Genomic DNA, 24,413 nt, shown 5'->3' with positions numbered 1-24,413 from the left:
AGAAAGAATTGTCTTTTCAACAAATGGTATTGGGATAATAGGATATCAACATGCAAAAGCATGAGGTTGGACCCTTATATCATATACAAAAATTAACTTCAAATGGATCAAAGATTTAAATCTAAGAGCTACAACTATAAAATTCTTAGAAGAAAACATAGGAAGTTTTTATTACATTGAATTTGGCAATGATTTCTTGGATATGACACCAAAGCACAGGCAACAGAGGAAAAAAATAGATAAATTGGAATTCATCATAATTAGTAACTGTTGTTCATCAAAAGACACTATCAACAAAAATATAACCCAATGTTTGTAAATATTATATCTGGGGAAGGATTAATATCCAGAATATGTAAAGAATTGTTACAACTCAACACCAAAGAAACAGCCTAATTAAAAAACGGGCAAAGGACTTTAATAGACATTTCTCCAATGAAGATACACAAATGACCAATAAACACATGAAAAGATGTTCAACATCATTAATTGTTAAGAAATTGCAAGTCAGAACTATGAGATTCCAATTCATACCTATTAGGATATGGCTATTATGAAAAAATTCAAAAATATCAAGTGCTGATAAGGATGTGGAGAAATTGTAACCCTAGTGCATTGCTAATGGGAATGTAAAATGATGCAACCTCTTTGGAAAATAGTATGGTGGTTCCTTATGAAACCACCAGGGCGCCTGGGTGGCTCAGTTGGTTAAGCGACTGCCTTTGGCTCAGGTCGTGATCCTGGAGTCCTGGGATCGAGTCCCGCTCGGGCTCCCTGCTCAGCGGGGGGTCTGCTTCTCCCTCTGACCCTCTTCCCTCTCGTGTTCTCTATCTCTCATTCTCTCTCTCTCTCTCTCAAATAAATAAATAAAATCTTTAAAATATATATATATATATATAAAATTACCATATCCTGAAATTCCACATCTAAGTATATACTTAGTAGTATTGGAAGCATGGATTTAAACAGATATTTGTACACCCATGCTTGTAACAGCATTATTTACAATAGCTAAAAAGTACAAACATTCAAATGTCCATCAACAGATAAATGAAGAAACAAAATGTGGTATATACATATAATGGACTGTTATTCAGCTTTAAAAAGGAATGAAATTTTGACACATGCTACAACATGGATGGAATGTAAAGACCTTATACTAATTAAAATAAGGCAGCCACAACAGAACAAATATTGGATAATTCTGCTTTTATGAGGTACTTAGAATAGTAAAATTTATGAAAAAAAATAGAAGGGTAGTTGTCAGAGTTTGGGTGGGGATTGGAAATGGTAAATTAACATTTAAGGAGTTCAATTTGGGGGGTAAAAAAATTCTGGTGTCTGATCATGGTAATGATGTGCACTTAAAAGTGTTGAAAATGATAAACTTTACCTATTGTGTATTTTACCACAATAAAAAATTAAATTAGGAAAAAAATCCCTTTATGATATTACCAAAAATAACATAATATTTATAAATAATTTTGTGAAGGATGTGTAAGATAAACATGGAAAACTAAAAATACAGTATTGACTGAAAGAACCATGTCATGCTCATGTAGTAGAAGTCTCAATATTGTTAATTACAGAAGTACTTCCCAAATAGATCTACAAATTCAACACAATTCTTAACAAATCCAAGCAGTATTTTTTTTACAGAAATTGACAAGCCAATCCTAAAAGTCATAGAGAAATTCAAGGTACATGGAATGATAAAAACAATCTTGAAAACAGTTTCCAAGAAACCTTAAAACTGGGAACATGCTTCTTAATTCTAAAACATAATACAAAGGTAAAATAATCAAGATGGTGTAGTACTGTCTTAAGGATAAGGATAAACATCAGTTCAATGGAATAGAATAGAGTCCAGAAATAAAACTTCATGCTTATAGCCATGGATTTTTGACAAGGATACCAAGGCAATTCAATGGGAGGAAAGAATGGTCTTTTCAACAAATGGGATAAATAGATAACCACATGCAAAAGAAAGAAGTTAGATTGCTACATCACAACATTCATAAAAAATTAGCAGAAAATGGATCATAGATCTAAATGTAAGAGTTAAACTTATAAAACAAAACACACATAACTAAATTTTTGGGACCTTGGCATAGGCTATGTTTTAGAAAACACTAAAGCATAAGTGAAGAAAGAAACAATAGATTGATTGAACTTCATTGAAATTAAGAACTGCTGCAGAGCAAATGATATGACTAAGAAGACAAACTACTGAATGAGAGAAAATATTTGAAAATCATATATCACATATGGAAAAATATGTAAGCAATACTTACCAGTTCATAATAAAAAAAGACTACTCAATTAAAAATGGGAAGATATTTAAATATATACATCTCCATAAAAAATGCAAAAATGGCCAATAAGCCTATGAAAAGATGTTGAACATCTTGGGAAAATGCAGGTCAAAAACAATGAGATACTGCTTCACATTCTTTAAAATAATCATAATGAAAAGTACAAGCAACATGTGTTAGTGAGGATGTGCATAAATTGGGATCTCCTTGAGGCCCTTTGTTCAGCACTGCTCCAACTCTGGTCTCTCCTTTCCACTCTCAACCCAGTAAGAGCTGCTGCTGAATTAGCCTTAGGTTGTCTCATTGTGAGTGTATGTTTATATACATTTCCCTTTCCCTTCAGTGGTGCACCCTGAAGATTCTAGCCATTACAACCATTGTGAACACTTTCCTCTGCCTCCTTAACTCAGTGGGAATTCTGTACTTTCCCTAGGACTCCCAATTCTCTGTGCTGAGATCAGTAAATTGTGATGGGTAATATTGGATTTTTATATAATCGATATCATGTTTCTTTCCTTCAGATATTATAGCTTTGCATTTTTTATTGCTTTCTAGAAACTATTTCTTTCATGTATTTTGTCCTATTAATATTTTATTATGAGAGCTAGTTAAGCACTATTTAATAAAAAATATATTGCCCAATTAATCCAATAATGATTAGGTCCAATTTCTTTAATCAGCCTTTGGAATAATTAAGCACATGAGAAAGAAGCTTCACTTCCAATATGATATAATTTTTAGTTAAGGTGAATTGATGGAGAGTTGACCTTTCCTGATGGATGAGGCAGGAAAGGACAACTTTAAAAGTATTGAGTTCTACCATAGCTTAAACCCACTATATATTTGCTTAATTTTAATATTTTGCATATATTTGTCAATTTATTTCCTATAATACATGTAACATCCTGAGTCACTTTCTTTTAGGTAAATCACTTTTTATCAATATATAATTGGATTCTGTCTATGTTTTAAAGTTACAGAATTTTTGTCTTTTTTTGGGAGACACTAAATTCCTTTGCATTTAGTATCATCATAGTTGTTTTGGTGGTAATTCTGATAGCTTAATTTAGGGTTTTATGTATTTAGTTGTCTGGTTTATTTGGTTTAATTGGAACAATGTTTTATAGTTTTTTCTAATTTTCTGTAATGTCTTTATAACACCTAGAGGAATATTTATTTTTCTAATTAATATAGTCAAAATTAGAATACTATCAACTTATACAGATAATATGGAAATTTAACCTAGTTTACAAACATTGTTTTTAAAAGTAGTCATCAGTTATGTCAGTAATTTTTTATTAAATTAGTTTTAAAACACTTCTTTTTGCTTTACTTTTTTTAATGGAAGAAATATTAGATAAGAATATCCATTTAATATATTCTACATAGCTCATAGAAGGGAATGTAATAGAATAAATATATTTAATAAAGCACATAACAAAGATTAAATATACATATAAAAGATTAAAAATAAATGTATGTCAGTGATATAGATATACATACATACATACAATTGACTTTGGGGAATAGTCACAGAATACAGGAAAATGCTTTTAAATTTGTTTATTTCTTCTCTTACTGTATTATCTGAATCCCTAACTTTTATATTTCAAATTGCTAATATGCTTTGATTATAATTCTTGAAAAAGTTAAAAGGTACTCTCATGTTTTCAGCTCAAGAGAAGTACCTGCCTATAAAACGACGGCCTCCTTCTCAAAAAAATAGCCTCTTGTTTGGTTTCTACATTTTTCTACCTCTCCTTGTTTTAACCGCCATCATTGCTTTTAAATGCAATAAAATAAGACTTGGGAACCATGAGGGAACAGCAACTGGAGGGTAAGTAAGCTTATTATTATTTATATTTAATATTAAAATGCATTATAGGAAGATTTCAAATGTAATTCAGAATGTTGCAAGTAGGGATTCTTGGATGGAGTGTGTTAATATTTAGAAATATTGAGTCTTAGTATATACCAAATTGTTTCTAAATTTCAATCAGTTAGGTATCCTTTATGTTCTTATAGGTCAGAAACAACTGAAGATACTTAGTAAATTCATAGGACCTTTCAAATAGAAAGCCATGTTGGCTATAATTGCTGCAGGAGCAATTGTTACTTCTCAAGGAACCCCACTTTCCTTCCATTGACATTCAGTTGTGCCAAGGAGATTAGTAAAGATAGAGAAGCAAATTTTGTGAATAGAATATGTAGAAGGTGAGGAAAATATAAAAAGAAAATAAGATACAAAAGAAAGAACACAGAACACAGATAATTTTACACTCAATATTGTTCATGTGTTTCTAAAATTAGAAGTAAGGTACTTGTACAGCTGTTTTTATTTTTTGGTAGAGCAGAGCTTGATTAGGTTTTTTATTTTAATTAAATATAATTTACATATGACATTATATTAGTTTCAGGTGTACAACATAATGATTCAATATTTTTTATATATTACAAAATAAGTACCATACATAGTTACAAATATTTTTTTTCTTCTGATGCTGACTTTTAAGATCTACTCTCTTAGCAAGTTTCAAATATGCAATACTATATTATTAGCTATGTCATCATGCTGTATATTATATACCCATGACTTATTTATTTTATAACAGGGAGTTTGTAGCTTTTGACCCCCTTCACTCATTTTGCCCACTCTGTACCCTCATCTCTGGCAACCACCAGTCTGTTCTCTGTATTTATCAGTTTGTTTGTTTAGTTTTAGATTTTACATATAAGTGAGAATATATGGTAGTTGTCTTTCTGTGTTTGAATTATTTCACTTAAACACAGCTGTTTTCTTTACCATAACAGCAATACAAACCATAATTTTGCTTAGTGAATATTTAGGAAAATAAGAATGCAGAAGTAAAGATAAATAAGTGGATCTTGTTCCATGCTAAAGGAAAATGTCTGTTTCTTACTTGTGTAGATGGAGATAAAATAATATAAAATTTCCATCAACATCTCTATTTTTCAAGTTAGTTTATTTCTCAACAAGTTAGTAGCAACCAATTAAAGTCAGCATAGTTTGTACAGACATTTAAATAATCATTATATTTTATTTAATTGAATGATGTCTGGCATAAGTCTTCCACTGCTCTTACTTAAGACATCCTGGAAAAATCTGAATAGTTGCTAGAAACAAACCTGACTTTTGGAAGAAATGTTATACTAAGGGATCACTGATCCTAAATAACAAAATCTAGTCGCAACAGCCTAAGTTTTGGATCAACAATAAGTGGTTTTAGGGCCACAAGAGTAAGTAATTACGTAGAGCTGAATTCCAAAGCGATGGTAATGAATTAGATATTCAGGAAATAGGTATTCTTTCCATCACCCAAGGGCTTTATGAATGAAATCATCTCTTCTTAACTATCCATTCTCTCCAAAATGACTGCTCTGCTTGCACATAGTCCAGCATACCTATATCAATCCTTTCTAGATTCATTATCAAATAAAATGCAAATAATCTGTCCAAAGCCAATGCTTCTTAGTTCACATTTTCCAGAGATACAAGAGGGAGGAGTAGGAGATCTAAACTTTGTCTGGTCCCAGGAATTCAGTAGACAGGGATCAAACCATTCTGAACACCTATGAACTCAACAGGAGATTGAAGAAAAGAATAGCAGCAACTCTCTGAACAGAAAAGTGACCACTTTCTGGAAGCAGTGACCCAACAAGTGGCAGATCTGGGGAGACTCCCCTTCCTCCCCCCAGGAGGAGTGGCACAGGAGCACACCGCAGGGATTGGCTGGGTTTGGAGACTCCACACAGGGTCGCATGCCAGAGATAGAAATGCTCGGTCACAGGCCAGGTGAGCACGGAGTGTGGCTGGAGACCAGGGAGAGGAGTGATTGACTGCTTTTCTCTGGGGTCTCACTGAGGAGTGGAGCCCCAAGTTCTCGGCTCTGCTGGGGGGGAAATTGGGAGGCCACCATTTTCACTCTAGTCCTCCAAAGCTGTACAGAAAGCTTGCAGGGAACAAAAGCTCCCAAGAGCAAACCCGAGCAGATTACTTAGCCTGGACCCGGCAAGGGCAGGGCAATTCTGCCTCCAGCAAAGACTTTTGGGAACCATGGCAACAGGCCCCTCCCCCAGAAGATCAGCAAGAACAGCCAGCCAAGATCAAGTTTACCATCAATGAGAACGGCAGAACTCCAGCGCTAGGGGAGTACAGCACATAGAATTCATGGCTTTTTTCCCATGATTCTTTAGTCTTTCAAAGTTAAGTTTTTTTAACTTTCTTTTTCTTTTTTTTGAATTTTTCTTTTTCCCTTTCTCAACCAACATCTTATCAATCTTTTTTAAAAAATCTTTTTTATTTTTCATTTTTAGAGTCATATTATATTCCTTCAGAGTAGTTAACCTTATTTTTGGTATATATTAAAGTTGTTCTCTCTTTAAAATTTTGGGACACAGTTTCTTCTAACAGACCAAAATATACCCTAAATCTCCAGTGTATGGCTTTCTTCTAGTCATCTGCCTGATAACATACTCCCCTGTTTTTTAAAATACCCTTCTTTCTTTATTCAAACAATTCCTTTTATAAAATTTTATAATTTTCATCTCTACAGTCATATTCCATCCCTTCATCGTATTTACCCTTATTTTTGTATATAAATAAGTTTTTTTTTCTTTAAAATCTTGGGAGTTAATTTCTTCTAAAAGACAAAAATACGTCCAAAATCTAGGGTGTGGCACTGATCTATGCACCAGACTGATCATATTTGATCATGTTCTGTTTTTTTCTTTTTCTTTTTTTTAGTCTTTCTTTTTTCTTTTTTCTTTCTTTCCCTTTCTTTTCCCCCAGTTTCGGATCTCTTCTGATTTGTTTAGTGTCTGTTTTTCTGGGGTTGTTGTTACCTTGTTAGCATTTTGTTCTCACATTCATCTATTTTCCTCTGGACAAAATGAAAAGATGGAAAAACTCACCTCAAAAAAAAGAAGAGGCAATACTGACTGCCAGGGACCTAATCAATATGGACATTAGTAAGATGTGGAACTAGAGTTCAGAATGATGATTTTAAAGATACTAGCTTGGCTTGAAAAAAGCATAGAAGATATTAGAGAAACCCTTTCTGGAGAAATAAAAGAACTAAAATCTAACCAAGTCAAAATCAAAAAGGCTATTAATGAGGTGCAATAAAAAATCGAGGCTCTAACTGCTAGGATAAGTGAGGCAGAAGAGAGGATTAGTGATATAGATACCAAAGGATGGGAAATAAAGAAGCTGAGAAAAAGAGAGATAAACAACTACTGGATCACGAGTGCAGAATTTGAGAGATAAGTGGTATCATAAGATGAAACAGTATTAGAATAATTGGGATCCTGGAAGAAGAAGAAATAGAGGGGCAGAAGATATATTGGAGCAAATTATAGCAGAGAACTTCCTTAATTTGAGGAAGGAAACAGGCATCAAAATCCAGGAGGCACAGAGAACACCTCTCAAATAAAAAAAAAAAAAATAAGTCTACACCCTGACATCTAATAGTAAAACTTACGAGTCTCAGAGACAACGAGAAAATCCCAAAACCAGCTCAGAAGAAATCTGTGGCTTACAATGGTAGAAACATTAGATTGGCAACAGACCTATCCACAGAGACCTGGCAGGCCAGAAAGAACTGGCATGATATATTAAGAGCAGTAAATGAGAAAAATATGCAGCCAAGAATACTATATCCAGCTAGGCTGTCATTGAAAATAGAAGGAGACATAAAAAGCTTCCAGGACACACAAAAACTAAAGGAATTTGCAAACACAAAACCAGCCCTACAAGAAATATTGAAATTGGTCCTCTAAGCAAAGAGAAAGCCTAAAAGTAACATAGACCAGGACGGAGCATAGACAATATACAGTAAGAGTCACCTTACAGGCAATACACTGGCACTAAATTCATATCTTTCAATAGTTACCTTGAATGTAAATGGGCTACAAGCGCCAATCAAAAGACACAGGTTATCAGATTGGATAAAGAAACAAGACGAAGAAGACCCATTGATATGCTGTCTGTAAGAGACTCATTTTAGACCCAAAGACACCCCCAGCTTGAAAGTGAGGGGGTGGAAAACCATTTACTATGCTAATGGACACCAAAAGAAAGCTGGGGTAGCAATCCTTATATCAGACAAATTAGATTTTAAAGCAAAGACTATAATAAGAGATGAGGAAGGACACTATATCCTGCTAAAAGGGTCTATCCCAAAAAGAAGATCTAACAATTGTAAATATCTATGCCCCTAACATGGGAGCACCCAATTATATAAGCCAGTTAACAACAAAAGCAAAGAAACACATCAACAAAAATACAACAATAGTGGGGGACTTTAACACCCCCTTCACTGAAATGGACAGATCATCTAGGCAAAAGATCAACAAGGAAATGAAGACTTGAAATGACATACCGGACCACAAGGACTTCACAGATATATTCAGAACATCCATCCCAAAGCAACGGAATACAAAGTCTTCTCTAATGCCCATGGAATATTCTCCAGAATAGATCACATCCTAGGTCACAAATCAGGTCTCAACCAGTACCAAAAGATTGGGATCATTCCCTACATATGTTCAGAACACAATGCTTTGAAACTAGAACTCAGTCAAAAGAGGAAAGTCAGAAAGAACTCAAATACATGCAGGCTAAAGAGCATCCTACTACAGAACGAATGGGTGAATCAGGAAATTAAAGAAGAATTAAAAAAATTCATGGAAACCAATGAAAAGGAAAACACAACTGTTCAAAATCTTTGGGATGCAGCAAAGTGACTCCTAAGGGGAAAGTATATAGCAATACAAGCCTTTCTCAAGAAACAAGAAAGATCTCAAATACACAACCTAACCCTACACCTAAAGGAGCTGGAGAAAGAACAGCAAATAAAGCCTAAACCCAGCAGGAGAAGAGAAATAATAAAGATCAGAGCAGAAATCAATGACAGAGAAACCAAAAGAACAGTAGAATGGGTCAACGAGACTAGGAGCTGGTTTTTGAAAAAATTAACAAGACTGATAAATCCTTGGGCAGATTTATCAAAAAGAAAAGAGAAATGACCCAAATAACTAAAATCATGAATGAAAGAGGAGAGATCACATCAACACCAAAGTAATACAAACAATTATAAGAACATAATTATGAGCAACTATATACTAGCAAATTAGATAATCTGGAAGAAATAGATGCATTCCTAGAGATGTATCAACTGCCAAAACTGAAGCAGGAAGAAATATAGAAAACCTGACCAGACCTATAATAACCACTAAGGATATTGAAGCAGTCATCAAAAATCTCCCAAAAAACAAAAGTTCAGGGCTGATGGCTTTTCAGGGGAATTCTACCAAACATTTAAAGAAGAATTAATACCTATTCTTCTGAAACTGTTCCAAAAAATAGAAATGGAAGGAAAACTCCCAAACTCATTTTATGAGGCCACCATTACCTTGATCCCCAAACCAGACAAAGACCGCATCAAAAAGGAGAATTACAGACCAATATCCTTGATGAACATAGATGAAAAAATTCTCACCAAAATACTAGCCAGTAGGATCCAACAGTATATTAAAAGGATTATTCACACGACCAAGTGGGATTTATCCCTGGGCTGCAAGGTTGGTTCAACATCCACAAATCAATCAATGTGATACAATACATGAATAAAAGAAAGAACAAGAACCATATGATCCTCTCAATAGATGCAGAAAAAGTATTTGACAAAGTGCAGCATCCTTTCTGGATCAAAACACTTCAGAGTATAGGGATAGAAGGTACATACCTCAATATCATAAAAGCCATCTATGAAAAACCCACAGCGAATATCATTCTCAATGGGGAAAAACTGAGAGCTTTCCCCTAAGGTCAGGAACATGACAGGGATGTCCACTATCACCACTGCTATTCAACACAGTATTAGAAGTCCTAGCCACAATAATCAGACAACAAAAAGAAATAAAAGGCATCCAAATCGACAAATAAGAAGTCAAATTCTCACTCTTTGCAGATGATATGTTACTTTATATGGAAAACCCAAAGGACTCCACCCTAAAACTGCTAGAACTCATACAAGAATTTAGTAAAGTGGCAGGATAGAAAATCAATGCACAGAAATCAGTGGCATTCCTATACAGCAACAAGAAGACAGAAGAAAGAGAAATTAAGGAGTCGATCCCATTTACAATTGCACCCAAAACCATAAGATACCTTGAAATACATTCCACCAAAGAGGCAAAGAATCTGTACTCAGAAAACTATAAAATACTCATGAAAGAAATTGAGGAAGACACAAAGAAATGGAAAAACGTTCCATGCTCATGGATTGGAAGGACAAATATTGTGAAGATGTCAAAGCTACCTAGAGCAATCTACACATTCAATGCAATCCCCATCAAAATACCATCCACTTTTTTCAAAGAAATGGAACAAATAATCCTAAAATTTGTATGGAACCAGAAAAGACCCTGAATAGCCAGAGGAATGTTGAAAAAGAAAAGCAAACTGGTGGCATCGCAAATCTGGACTTCAAGCTCTATTACAAAGCTGTAATCATCAAGACAGTATGGTACTGGCACAAAAACAGACACATAGATCAATGGAACAGAATTGAGAGCCCAGAAATGGACCCTCAACTCTATGGTCAACTAATCTTCGACAAAGCAGGAAAGAATGTCCAATGGAAAAAAGACAGTCTCTTCAACAAATGCTGTTGGGAAAATTGGACAGCCACATGCAGAAGAATGAAACTGGACCATTTCCTTACACCACACACAAAAATAGACTCAAAATGGTTGAAAGACCTCAATGTGAGACAGGAGTCCATCAACATCCTAAATGAGAACACAGGCAGCAACCTCTTCGACCTCAGCCGCAGCAACTTCTTCCTAGAACCATCGCCAAAGGCAAGGGAAGCAAGGGCAAAAATGAACTATTGGGACTTCATCAAGACAAGAAGCTTTTGCACAGGAAAAGAAAAACAGTCAACAAAACCAAAAGACAGCCGACAGAATGGGAGAAGATATTTGCAAATGACATATCAGATAAAGGGCTAGTATCCAAAATTTATAAAGAACTTCTTAAACACCACCCAAGGAACAAATGATCCAATCAAGAAATGGGCAGAAGACATGAACATTTTTCCAAAGACATCCAAATGGCCAACAGATATATCAAAAAGTGCACAGCATCACTCGGCATCAGGGAAATCCAAATCAAAACCTCAATGAGATATCACCTCCCACCAGTCAGAATGGCTAAAATCAACAAGTCAGGAAACGATAAATGTTGACAGGGATGCAGAAAGTGGAACCCTCCTACATTTTTGGTGGGAATGCAAGCTGGTGCAGCCACTCCAGAAAACAGTATGGAGGTTCCTCAAAAAGTTGAAAATAGAGCTACCATATGATCCAGGGATTGCACTACTGGGTATTTACCCCAAAGATAGAAATGTAAGGATCCGAAGGGGTACGTGCACCCTGATGTTTATAGCAGCAATGTCCACAATAGCAAAACTATGGAAGGAACCAAGATGTCCATCGACAGATGCATGGATAAAGGAGGGGTGGTATACATATACAATAGAATATTATGCAGCCATCAAAAGGAATGAAATCTTGCCATTTGCAACAACGTGGATGGATCTGAGGGTATTATGCTGAGCAAAATAAGTCATTCAGAGAAAGATGTATCATATGACCTCACCGATATGAAGAATTCTTAATCTCAGGATATAAACTGAGGGTTGCTGGAGTGGTGGGGGGTGGGAGGGATGGCGTGGCTGGGTGATAGACATTGGGTAGGGTATCTGCTATGGTGAGCGCTGTGAATTGTGTAAGACTGTTGAATCACATACCCGTACCTCTGAAACAAGTAATATATTAAATGTTAAAAAAAGAAGAAGATAGCAGGAAGGGATAAATGAAGGGGGGAAATTGTAGGGGGAGACAAACCATGAGAGACTATGGACTCTGAGCAACAAACTGAGGGTTCTAGAGGGGAGGGGGGTCGGGGGATGGGTTAGCCTGGTGAGGGGTATTAAAGAGGGCACATACTGAAATGAGCACTGGGTGTTATACGCAAACAATGAATCATGGAACGCTACATCTTAAACTATGATGTAATGTATGGTGATTAACATAACATAATATTAAAAAAAAAGAAAAAAAAGAGATACAAGAAGATAGCTGTGTAAATGTATCTAAATTCAGCCAATGTTCTGTCTGGATTTATAGTTCCGAGTTAGGTGTTCAAACCTGATCTGATCATCTGTGGCTAAGGAATTGTTGCCATGTAGTAGGAACCTGAAACAATGACACTCTTCTTCAACAGGAATTGAGTATGTATAGGAGCCGAAGGAAAACAAAAATGGAGGTATATAAATTCCACAACATGTAATAATGTAGCTGAAAGATTAGAGAACTCATTAAGGACCTCAAGAAAGTGAAATAGTTATTTACATGGTTATTTGATAGAATAATAAAATTGGAAATATGATAATTTAAGAATTTGAAGATTTGCCTATAAATTACCTTCTTAACTTTGGAGAAGTTTTATCAACTATATTAATATTTCCTCTTCCATGTAGACAAAATAGGGAAAAGTACTAGATGGATTTAAGTTTGAAATTTAAAATGCTTCACATTGTTAAAACCTAGAGTAACATTAGAAAAAGACCAAACTGCTAGAATATATGATCGCTGATTGGGCTTAGGAAGCAAAGTAGATAGCGGTACATGGGAATCGAGTAAATAGTACAAGTCTAGTTTTTCTACTTTTCTTGATTTTGTTTAAGAATACATGTTCCCTAACCCTAAAAGTAATGCTATTTCTTTTATACAGATTTATATCAGAAGACAGCAATAGTAACAGCACCATGTCATAGAGTTAAAGGTGAATTGAAGGAGTCAAATTATTTAAAATGATGTAATTCATGAAATAGTTTTTTTAAAAAAATTTAATAATACTTCACTATAAGGAAGCTATTATTCCACATTTCATCATACTAATTCTTATTTATCAATATCATATACTAAAACAAAGACTAAAAACATTTGATAATTTTTATATTAATTTAGAAATGTTAGTATTAACATATTAGCTAGATATTTATTAAGCAACATTTTTGTAATGAAAAATTACATTGAAGAGAATTTAAATATGTTCTTAAAATATTTATGAGCAATTATTCATCCTGCTCCCACACTTGGGGTTCCTATTAGTAGATTTACACAGATTGATTCCTGATATTTTCATTTCTTCCTCACTAAGACTCCATAGTTATTGTTACTCTCATACTAAAGTGAGAAAACAGACATAAAGAATTTAAATAATTCCCTGTGTGTACAGAATTTTAGTAAGTTTTGAGCTGGAGTTTCATTTGAGACAATCAGACTCCAGGGTTTAACTCTTAAAAACTCTCCAACTTTGGCACCTAGCCTGATATATCTGGTGATGGGAAATGGAATTTACATGTATTGAGGATCTACTAGATGCCAGGCAAAACGATAAATTCACTGTCCCTCCAGGGTGGAAAGAAAATTCTTTGTTATAAGGTGGGATAAAGTTGGCATCTGTATATATTCAATATACATATCTATATATTGTATATATATATATATATATCTGAATATAACTGTATATATTCAAATTTATAAGACATATACATAAGGAAATCATAATATTTGACATATTAGGCTTATCACTGGGAGTAGATGTAAAAATTCAACCATGAGTGAAATCAAGAGTTCATCCAATTACTAATTTGCCATTCTTCCATACTTTACTTTGATGGAGAGTTAAGTCAATGGATCTCTGTTTCCCATCTGCCACCAAAGAAAACATTTATAACTACTTGCCTCCACGTAAAATGGTCTTATTTCTCAGTAGGGGTAAATGGGAGAGTTGGTGGTGGGGAAGGAGCTGGATAGAGGTTTTGAATATGATTGAATGAGTGAGCCCTATTCAGCAAGGGATATGTAAGCAAGGAGCTGGAGGAGGTGCAAGTATTTACCCAGTTTAGATGTTTGAAAGTAGGTACTTGACTTCCCAGGGTCAACTCACAGGAGGCTTTTATTTAAATGTAAGGGATACAGTGCAGCAAAGAGAGTGCAGGCAAGCAATGGGCACCACAGAGACACCTCATGCACAAGGCCTCAAGGTTCCTTATTTTAAATTTTAAACAGCCCATTACAAATCCCACTGCCATTGTCTGGGCAAAAAGTGAAACCAGGCATCCAGGCCTTCCCAGAGATAAAGATAGAGTCTTTCCATTCCAGCTGTAAATCAACTCTTTCCCTGACACAGGGGTAGAGCTGTCAGAGGTATCCATGCATCTATCTGGGCAGGAGTGTTCCAAGCACATGAATGATCCAATGAAAAAATAAGTCAGGAATGTTTGATGAATAAAAAGGATGTCTGTTTAGCTGGAGCAGAGTTAGCAAGAGGGCTGTGGTAGTGAGTAGGTCAGACAGTAAAACTTCTGGAGGCTGTAGGAAGTCTTGGGGGGCATCTGTGTTTTATTCTCACTGAAAGGGGGTAATCACTGGAGAATTAAAGTTTCAAGCACATGACTTCCACTTTAAAAGGCTGGTTTGTTAAAAAAAATAAATAAAATAAAGGCTGGTTTGTTGATTTAGTCTGTATGATGGCAAGAGTAGAAGTGGGGAAATTACTGCAGTAATCCAGGAGGGAAGGGACGGTGCCTCTGACCAGGAATAGTAAAGATGGTTTTCGGAATAAATTCTGAATGTGACCAACAGAATGAATTGACAGCTTGAATAGACAAATTAATAGTTATTATTTATTTCTTCACATATTTTTATTGTTCTTTTCCTCTGTTTCCGTGCTGGTGATTTTCTTTTATCCACGTGAATTGTTGAAACTATGTAAATGAAATGCATGTGAATACCACTTTATAATATTTCCCTTTACTGGGGCTGTCACAGACAATTCAGGAAAAAGAAAGCTGGGTTTAATAATTTCATGGAATACAGGCATAGACTGTGACACTCTAAGCAGCGTTCTATATACTAATTACTTGTTACATCTGTAATTGCATAGCAAAATTAGATAGCTTTTATTAACAACTAAAATTTATCATTTCTTCTTTCTATATTTGTTTTACAACAGTGACTAAATGATGTCAAAAAGCCATAGGTTGGAGAAAGACTATTACCAAGACATTCACTGTTAACTGCCCTGCTCTGAGAATGAAAAAAAAAATCTGCTAATCTCTCCTTTTGTTATGGCTTAAAGCTTTCAATTTCACAAACAAAAATAAATCCTGAGAGTGAAAATATGTAGGCTTGTGTCTATTGATTCTTCTACCTGCTGTGATCCTTTAGGTGGAAATGAAGAAAATTGCCTCTTTTGAACCAAGGAAGCTCTTACATCCCAACTTGTAAGCATTCCATTGTTCACTGCTGCTGCCCACCCTCAGATGCCCAGGGCCATGCTAACTTCTCCCTTCTCAGAAGACACCCACAGTCCACACCTTTCCAATAACTTATGGTTCCCTGCCTTATCCATTCCAGGCTTTGGGATATTGAGAGGAAATGATGCTAGGTAAGGCCAGTCCCAGGACCCTCAGATAGTCACTAACATCATTCTGTCTTCAGGGAATTGCTTGAACTGAGTTCCTGGTCATAGATAACTGTTGTGTCTCCAGGTAATTCTACCTTGGCCTAGGTAAATTGAGATCTAGGGTATATCTTTGTCCTTTGGGGAACATTTCTGACACACACTTGGAGACTTTCTCCTTCGTCACTGGGCTGAGCTTTTCTGGGTAAGATTTTCTTGCTTCAGTGCCCTCCTTCCTATCTCCCTCTTACTGAGATGAGTGCACTTCTACATACCTCAAAGCATTGATGGATAAAGGAACCACCACCCTAGCTGGAGTCTAATGAAAACCTACAGAGTCTCCATCATAAACAAAGATGCTCCTGGTTCAGGGGTGGGAGTACCTCACCACAGAGACCAAGAGATTCCTTTTCCAAATGTCCATCAACTGATAAATGGATAAACATTGTATGAATAATGACCTATGCACAATGAATATTGTTCAGCCATAAAAAGGAATGAAACCCTGACACCTGACACAGTTCAGTGATTGTGTAAGGCTGGGTTGTTTAGGAGGGGGCTAAAGAGCCGGGGGTGAGGGGTGGTGATAGTACACATCAATATATGAAAAATCCTAAAATCATTCAATTGTACACTTTAGTGGGTGAATTGTGTGGTAAAAAAAATACATATCAGGATGATTCTACCATAACTTTCCCTCATCCTCATTGACACTAACTTATTTTAGTTCATTATGATCACTGGCATGCCTTATTTTAATAAGAATTTCTGAGGATCCCAGTGTACCACTAGCAGGTCCAAGTTTTAAGCCTGACTGGAGTTTATTGTTGCAACTGTTGACACAATTCATCCTTGCAATAAGCTGTACTGGGATAAAAGGAGGTATAGATGAGAGGTGGGTAGAAGTTGAGTTAGGTTTTGGACATGTATGGTTTAAGATTTCTCTTAGAACATTCAAAGACAATTGCATGCTCTTGTCCACCTGGGACATATTTCCTATTTGCCTTGCTGCCCTTCCCACCTCTGTAGCTTCCCTGCTAGTGCTTAGAGTAACTGTTAACAAAACACCTAGGTTTCCTTTCCCTTTTTTCAACTGATTACAATCTAATACTGTAAGAATAGGCACACAGTTGAAGAAAAGTGTTTTGATTGCCTTCTCCAAGATCAAGTTCAATATTCTTGGTTTTTCCTTATTTGCACAGATAAGTCAGCAGGAGCACCATTTAGAAAATTTCTTGTAAGAGTGGTTAACATTCCTATTTCCCGCTCTCTCCTCCATTACAGCAAATTAAAAAAACACGCCAGAAAACCATGACATGGAGAATCGAAATTACCAAGAACTTCACCAGAAAAGCAAATCCCGCTCATTTGCCCCTTTGTCGCTATCGGAGGGTTTAACCAATGTAAACTTAGCCAGAACAAAGCAGTTGTGTGCAAAGTGATAAGCTTGTGTCTGGTGCTTCCTCTCCCTAGACCTGTGGAAGCCGCTGATCCACTCTGGAGCCCTCAGGGTGAGCCAGCGCGAGCTGATAGCAAGCACAATGCTCACCCGCGGGGCCAGCGTGCAGGAGGGACTTCCCTGAGTACTCCCGCCCACGAGCCTCAGAGCTGCCCAACGGCCTTCAGCCTTGGCTGTGCTTGTAGCGCTCCCGCACAGCGATGTTCCTTCTCTTTGCACTGCTCTCTGAGTTTGGAGGGCTGCACGCCTGCCTGGGTAAGACCACTGGGGCCTCGACTTCCTTTCCCTTTTTGCCTCCAAGCAGGGACGGGCTCTTCCAGGAGAGCAATTTCCTTTTCTTTGGGACCCCTACTGCCCCTACTCCTGGATCCCCTGCTGATGCCTTCCTCTGCGTCTCCCCCATCCCCCAGGTCAGGGTAGGTGACTGAGGATGTTATCCAAGGCATCCACTTTCCGCATCAAGGGTTGAGAGGGTCTTAGCAGCTGAAATGCAGCCAGTCTTCCTGGGTCAACCCATCGAGGCCAGAGGTTCTAGAGGTGTGAGTACTGCCCTCAATTTATTCCTCAGGGTCCCAAGGCAACTGGCCCTGATGTGGTTTTGGACACAAACAAGACGGTCCTGTAGAACTGTAATGTCTAATTTTTATTTATTTGTTTGGCTCTTTGCCGTTTTCAATGTGCCACTGAAAATCTAGTGAAAGCTGTGCACCAAGGAGAGTGGGCACATCTATATAAGTTTACTGACATTTTGACACCCCATCATGTACTCGGGATTAAGAACCCATGCTTGATTGTGATGACTGTTGCAGAAGAAAAAAATTTTTTTTTCCTACTGCAGATTCTGAAGGAATATTATTGCATATTACAGTTCCATGGAAGATAAGGTCAAATGAGAGTGAAGATTCAGAGAAGCAGGTAAATGATCAAGAATATTTGTTTTATCATTTCAATTTTTAAGACTCTTTTTATTTACCTTTGTATTAAGTCAGATAATACTGATCTGTAGTCACTTGCAAAGCACAGTATTTTCCCTGTGCTGTTTTGTACATTCCAATCCTCCCTTTCCCACGCTTCTGCTAACTCCTGTGTCGTTCTCACCTCTCCATCTCTTCTGACATACTTGCACACAACTTCCAGGAAATATTAAACTCTTTTCTGGAATCATACTGGTAGAAAAAAGAATCAAGATGAAATATGATAACAGTGGCCCAGCCTGTAATTTATACAAATTTGTGAATGGCCACTAAGTGACAGAGAAAATAGTCTGGGGGAAAATTTTGACCCAGAAGCATCAGACTTCATAGAAGTAATGGCCAAAGAAAGAAAGAAGAAAAAAAAAAAGAAGAAAAATGTCATATTTGCATGCTTATAGTGAAAAATATTATAATAGTAACTGTAAAAAGTAATTGAAAGAATGCTTACCTGCTATATAAAAAAAGCGATTAAATTGAAGGCATCCACTTGATTATTTTCTTTGCTAAAATACTTCAAATTAATATAGTTATAATGTTTTGCATTGTAAACTGGAAGTCACAATACAGGGGTTTAGATTTCCATGTGATTAAAGTGCTATAGTCGATATATGGTAACAGAAAAATTTTCAGGTTGAAGAAACAATTTTTGAAAAAAGAGTAAGTAAAAAATTCATTAACTCTATTTTGACATGCAGAATTGGAACTTATCATGATTAAGTTCTACTACTGAACAATTATAATAAAAATAAAATGTATGTGAAAATGTATTTGAAAATCACAATGAAATAATTTCCTTGAGAGTGGTATTCATATACTAATCTCATTTAATTCTCACATTAACCTTCTGAAGTAAGATATGTATTCATACATATATGAATTTAAAAAAAAGATTAAAAATGTTAAGGCCATCAAACCTGTAAGTTTCAGAAGATGGAATCTAATCTTTAATTTAAGACTCCAATTCCATTACAGCTAAACAGCTTTCTGTTGAAAAATTCTTTGCATGAAGTTTTTTTTTTCTGATCTACTTCAGTTTGTACATTGTCATTGCATGATAACTTCATTTTTAAAATTTTTTTAAAGATTTTATTTATTTATTTTAGAAAGAGAGAGAGAGTATGAACAGGGGAAGGGGCAGAGGAGAGGGAGAGAATCCCAAGCAGACTCTGCACTAAGGGAGGAGCTGGACAGGGGGGCTGGATCCCAGGATTCTGAGATCATGACCTGAGCTGAAATTAAAAGCCAGATGCTTAACTGACTGAGCCACCCAGGCGCCCCTGCATGATCGCTTTAAACTTCAAACTGTTGAGGTGCCTGGGTGGCTCAGTTGGTTAAGCAGCTGCCTTCCACACGGGTCATTATCCCAGGGTCCTGGGGTCGGGCTCTCTGCCCAGCGGAGAGCATGCTTCTCCCTTTGCCTCTCCCTGCTGCTGTGTCTACTTGTGATCTCTCTCTATTTTTCTGTCAGATAAATAAATAACATCTTTAAAAAAAACAAGCAAACAAAAGCCTTCAAACTGTTTGCTTCAAATGCCCTTCACAAAGCATATGGCGATATTGCAGGACATGAAATAGTTTTACACAATGTATTCAGTACTTGTCTACATTTTTTGTATTCTGTATATGGAATTCCATAAGCTGTTTTTCCCTGTGATAGAGTATACTAATGTTCTCCTTTGATTTCTGATAGTAGACCTTCTTTATCTCTCTTGTTTTCTTCCTTTAATGTTTATCATCGCATATCTTTTTGAAACATTTGCATTAGACATATAAAAGATTCTTTTTTCACAACTTTTAGTATGTCATGATAACCACACATTCCACTAAAGCAATGGCTTAGATTTCAAGATATTACAGGAGTTATGCAGAAGATGTCCAACCTTCAAAAGTTTATCTAAGCATATTTGTGAATGCCATAGTGTTGTTAATGGTATATGGAAGAAAGTCTTCAGTTGAGGAGAGCAGTTATAGTGGGTTTACTTCCTTCTGTCAATGTCTTCTTGCCAAAGAAGGTGTGAACGACAGGTGTGAACACACCTGTAGTCAAACAAGTTGGGTTTATTAGTCATTGCAGTGAGAGAGAACACATACCACAAGGATCAATGGGGGCATCTCAGCAAGGTGTTAGAAAGGCATTATGGGAGTATGGGGTGGGGGGCAGAGCAAGATGGCAGAGGAGTAGGAGACCTGGATTTCATCTGGTCACAGGAATTCAGCTGGATAGGGATAAACCATTCTGAATACCTACAAACTCAACAGGAGATTGAAGAAAAGAATAGGAGCAACTCTCTGAACAGAAAGAGACCACTTTCTGGAAGGTAGGACATGCAGAGAAGTGAATCTGAGGCGATATTCGGGAGGATAGATGGCAGGGGAGGAGGCCAACATCAGCCACTTTTGGCAAGTGATAGAGCACAAAATTGGAACTTTTAGAAGTCGGCTCCACTGAGGGACGTCGCTCCAGTGGCTAAGCTGGGGGTGGAACTCTTACGGGACAGTGTGGTCTCAGGATCCTCGGGGTCACAGAAAGACCGGGGGTGTCTGAGTGTGGCAGAGCTCCCAGGTATTGGAGCTGAGAAGCCAGCTGCAGAGACAGAGCCAAGGAGCAGATTCTCAGCTCGGGTTGCCATAAACCATGATCCGCGGCACAGTCGGGCCACTGCTTTTCCAACAGGGACCCAACAAGAGGCAGATCCAGGGAGACTCCCCTTCCTCCCCTGGGAGGAGCGGTGTGGGAGCGCACCACAGGGATCTGCTGGGTTTGGAGACTCCACATGGGGTCAGGTGCCAGAGATAGAAATGCTCGGTCACAGGCCAGTGAGCATGGAGTGCAGCCAGAGACCGGGTAGACGGGAGTGACTGCTTTTCTCTGGGGGCACACTGAGGAGCGGGGCCCCAAGTTCTTGGCTCCTCTGGGGCCAAGATTGGGAAGCCACCATTTTCACCCTCATCCTCCAAACCTGGACGGAAAGCTTGCAGGGAGCAAAAGCTCCCGAGAGCAAACTGAAGCAGATTACGTAGCCCAGACCAACAAGGGTGGGGCAATTCTTCCTCCAGCAAAGACATTTGGGAACCACGGCAACAGGCCCCTCTCCCAGAAGATCTGCAAGAACAGCCAGCCAAGACCAAATTTATCGATCAATGAGAACGGCAGAACTCCAGAGCTGGGGGAATACTGCACATAGAATCCATGGCTTCTTTACCATGATCCTTTAGTTTTTAAAAGTTAATTTTTTTAACTGTCTTTGTTTTTTGAATTTTTCTTTTCCTCTTTTTCAACCAACATCTTATCAATCCTTTTTTAAAAAACATTTTTATTTTTCATTTTTAGAGTCATATTCTATCCCTTCATAGCAGTTACCCTTATTTTTGGCATATATATATAAGTTGTTCTCTCTTTAAAATTTTGAGATACAGTTTCTTCTAACCGATCAAAATATACCCTAAATCTCTAGTGTATGGCTTTGTTCTAGTCTCCTGCCTGATAACATTCTCTCCCTTTTTTTTTTAAATCCTTTTCGTTCTTTTTTCAAACAACTTCTTATCAATTCCTTTTATAAAAATTTTTATAACTTTCATCTTTACAGTCATAGTCCATCCCTTCATCGTATCAACCCTTATTTATGTACATATATAAGTTTTCTTTCTTTAAAATTTTGGGAGGCACTTTCTTCTAACAGACCAAAATACACCCAGAATCTAGTGTGTGGCACTGATCTATGCACCAGCCTGATCATATTTGATCATATTCTGTATTTTTTGTTTTGTTCTGCTTTTGTTTGTTTTTATCTTTATCTTTTTCTCTTCTTCTTTCTTTCTTTCCCTTTTTTTCCCCCAGTTTCTGGTCTTTTCTGATTTGTTTAGAGTATATTTTCTGAGGAAGTTGTTACCCTGTTAGCATTTTGTTCTCTCATTCATCTATTCTCCTCTGGACAAAATGAAAAGATGGAAAAAATCACCTCAACAAAAACAACAAGAGGTAGTACTGACTGCCAGGGACCTACTCAATATGGACATTAGTATGATGTCAGACCTAGAGTTCAGAATCATGATTTTTAAGATACTAGTTGGGCTTGAAAAAAGCATGGAGGTTATTAGAGAAACCTTTTCTGGAGAAATAAAAGAACTAAAATCTAACCAAGTCAAAAACAAAAAGGTTATTACTGAGGTACAATAAAAAATGGGGGCGCTAACTGCTAGGATAAATGAGGCAGAAGAGAGAATCAGTGATATAGAAGACCAATGATGGAAAATAAAGAAGCTGAGAAAAAGAGAGATAAACAACTACTGGATCACGAGGGCAGAATTTGAGAGATAAGTGATACCATAAGATGAAACAACATTAGAATAATTGGGATCCCAGAAGAAGAAGAAGGAGAGAGAGGGGCAGAAGGTATATTAGAGAAAATTATAGCAGAGAACTTCCCTAATTTGGGGAAGGAAACAGGCATCAAAATCCAGGTGGCACAGAGAATCCCTCTCAAAATCAATAAAAATAGGTCAACACCCCGACATCCAATAGTAATATGAAGCTCAGAGACAAAGAAAAATCCTGAAAGGAGTTTGGGATAAGAGATCTATAACCTATAATGGTAGAAACATTAGCTTGGCAACAGACCTATCCACAGAGACCTGGCAGGCCAGAAAGGACTGGCATGATATATTCACAGCACTAAATGAGAAAAATATGCAGCCAAGAATACAATATCCAGCTAGGCTGTCATTGAAAATAGAAGGAGAGATAAAAAGCTACCAAGAAAAACACAAACTAAAGGAATTTGCAAACATGAAACCAGCCCTACAAAAAATATTGAAAGGGGTCCTCTAAGCAAAGAGAGAGCCTAAAAGTAACATAGACTAGAAAGGAACATAGACAATATACAGTAACAGTCACCTTACAGGCAATACACTGGCACTAAATTCATATCTTTCAATAGTTACCCTGAATGTAAATGCCCCAATCAAAACACACAGGGTATCAGATTGGATTAAAAAACAAGACCCATTGATATGCTGTCTGTAAGAGACTCATTTTAGACCCAAAGACACCCCCAGCTTGAAAGTGAGGGGGTGGAAAACTATTTACCATGCTAATGGACACCAAAAGAAAGCTGGGGTGGCAATCCTTAGGTCAGACAAATTAGATTTTAAACCAAAGACTGTAAGGAGAGATGAAGAAGGACACTATATCCTACTTAAAGGGTCTATCCAACAAGATGTAACAATTGTAAATATCTATGCCCCTAACATGGGAACAGCCAATTATATAAGCGAATTAATAACAAAAGCAAAGAAACACAGTGACAACAATACAATAATAGTGGGGGACTTTAACACCCACCTCACTGAAATGGACAGATCATTGAAGCAAAAGATCAACAAGGAAATAAAGACTTTAAATGACACACTGGACCAAATGGACTTCACAGACATATTCAGAACATTCCCAAAGCAACAGAATACACATCTGAGTATTAAGGAGCTAGAGAAAAAACAGCAAATAAAGCCTAAACCCAGCAGGAGTAGAGAAATAATAAAGATCAGAGCAAAAATCAATGAAATATAAACCAAAAGAACAGTAGAACAGATCAACAAAACTAGGAGCTGATTCTTTGAAAAAATTAACAAGATGGATAAACCCTTGGCCAGACTTATTAAAAAAAAGAGAGAAAGGACCCAAATAACTAAAATTTGAATGAAAGAGGAGAGATCACAACCAATACTAAAGAAATACAAACAATTATAAGAATTATGAGCAACTATATGCCAGCAAATTAGATAATCTGGAAGAAATGGATGCATTCCTAGAGATGTATCAACTACCAAAACTGAACCAGGAAGAAATAGAGAACCTGAACAGACCTATAACCACTAAGGCAATTGAAGGAGTCATCAAAAATCTCCCAACAAACAAAAGCCCAGGGCCCCAGATGGCTTCCCAGGGGGGAATTCTACCAAACATTTAAAGAAGAATGAATACCTATTCTACTGAAGCTCTTTCAAAAAAATAGAAATACAAGGAAAACTTCCAAACTCGTTCTATGCAGCCAGCATTACCCTGATCCCCAAACCAGGCAAAGGCCCCATCAAAAAGGAGAATTACA

The 24,413-nt window shown here is 36.8% G+C and overlaps 2 protein-coding genes across 8 annotated transcripts in view; both read left to right on the top strand.

The window, feature by feature from the left end:
- Positions 1–15,595, top strand: part of LOC112834772 (A disintegrin and metallopeptidase domain 3-like) — a 166,961-nt gene extending 151,366 nt beyond the window's left edge. For 2 of the 3 annotated variants that reach the window (XM_025886247.2, XM_025886246.2), the window contains 3 exons: positions 3,990–4,152; positions 13,138–13,188; positions 15,427–15,595. In XM_025886247.2, the coding sequence (XP_025742032.2) occupies positions 3,990–4,152; positions 13,138–13,180 (206 nt within the window). In that variant the 3' untranslated portion in view covers positions 13,181–13,188; positions 15,427–15,595. The remainder of the gene's footprint in view (positions 1–3,989; positions 4,153–13,137; positions 13,189–15,426) is intronic. The other variant, XM_073902517.1, reaches the window with a different exon arrangement.
- A 1,903-nt stretch (positions 15,596–17,498) lies between these two features.
- The window catches only part of LOC112834857 (disintegrin and metalloproteinase domain-containing protein 18-like), a 192,441-nt gene continuing 185,526 nt past the window's right edge, over positions 17,499–24,413 (top strand). For 3 of the 5 annotated variants that reach the window (XR_012381180.1, XM_073902519.1, XM_025886325.2), the window contains exons 1-2: positions 17,499–17,590; positions 18,174–18,250. Coding sequence is in view for 4 of the 5 variants with exons in the window: in XM_073902519.1 (XP_073758620.1) it covers positions 17,536–17,590; positions 18,174–18,250 (132 nt within the window). In the remaining variant the exon portion in view is untranslated. Of the gene's footprint in view, positions 17,591–17,745; positions 17,873–18,173; positions 18,251–24,413 lie in introns of all 5 variants that reach the window. The other 2 variants (XM_073902518.1, XM_025886326.2) reach the window with 2 other exon arrangements.

Source organism: Callorhinus ursinus, unplaced genomic scaffold, assembly GCF_003265705.2.
Source record: "Callorhinus ursinus isolate GAN/ISIS: 27379988/994484 unplaced genomic scaffold, GSC_fseal_2.0 scaffold17, whole genome shotgun sequence".
Taxonomy (NCBI): domain Eukaryota; kingdom Metazoa; phylum Chordata; class Mammalia; order Carnivora; family Otariidae; genus Callorhinus; species Callorhinus ursinus.
Note: the sequence above shows the minus strand (reverse complement) of the source record. Positions and strands in the feature narration are given on the sequence as shown.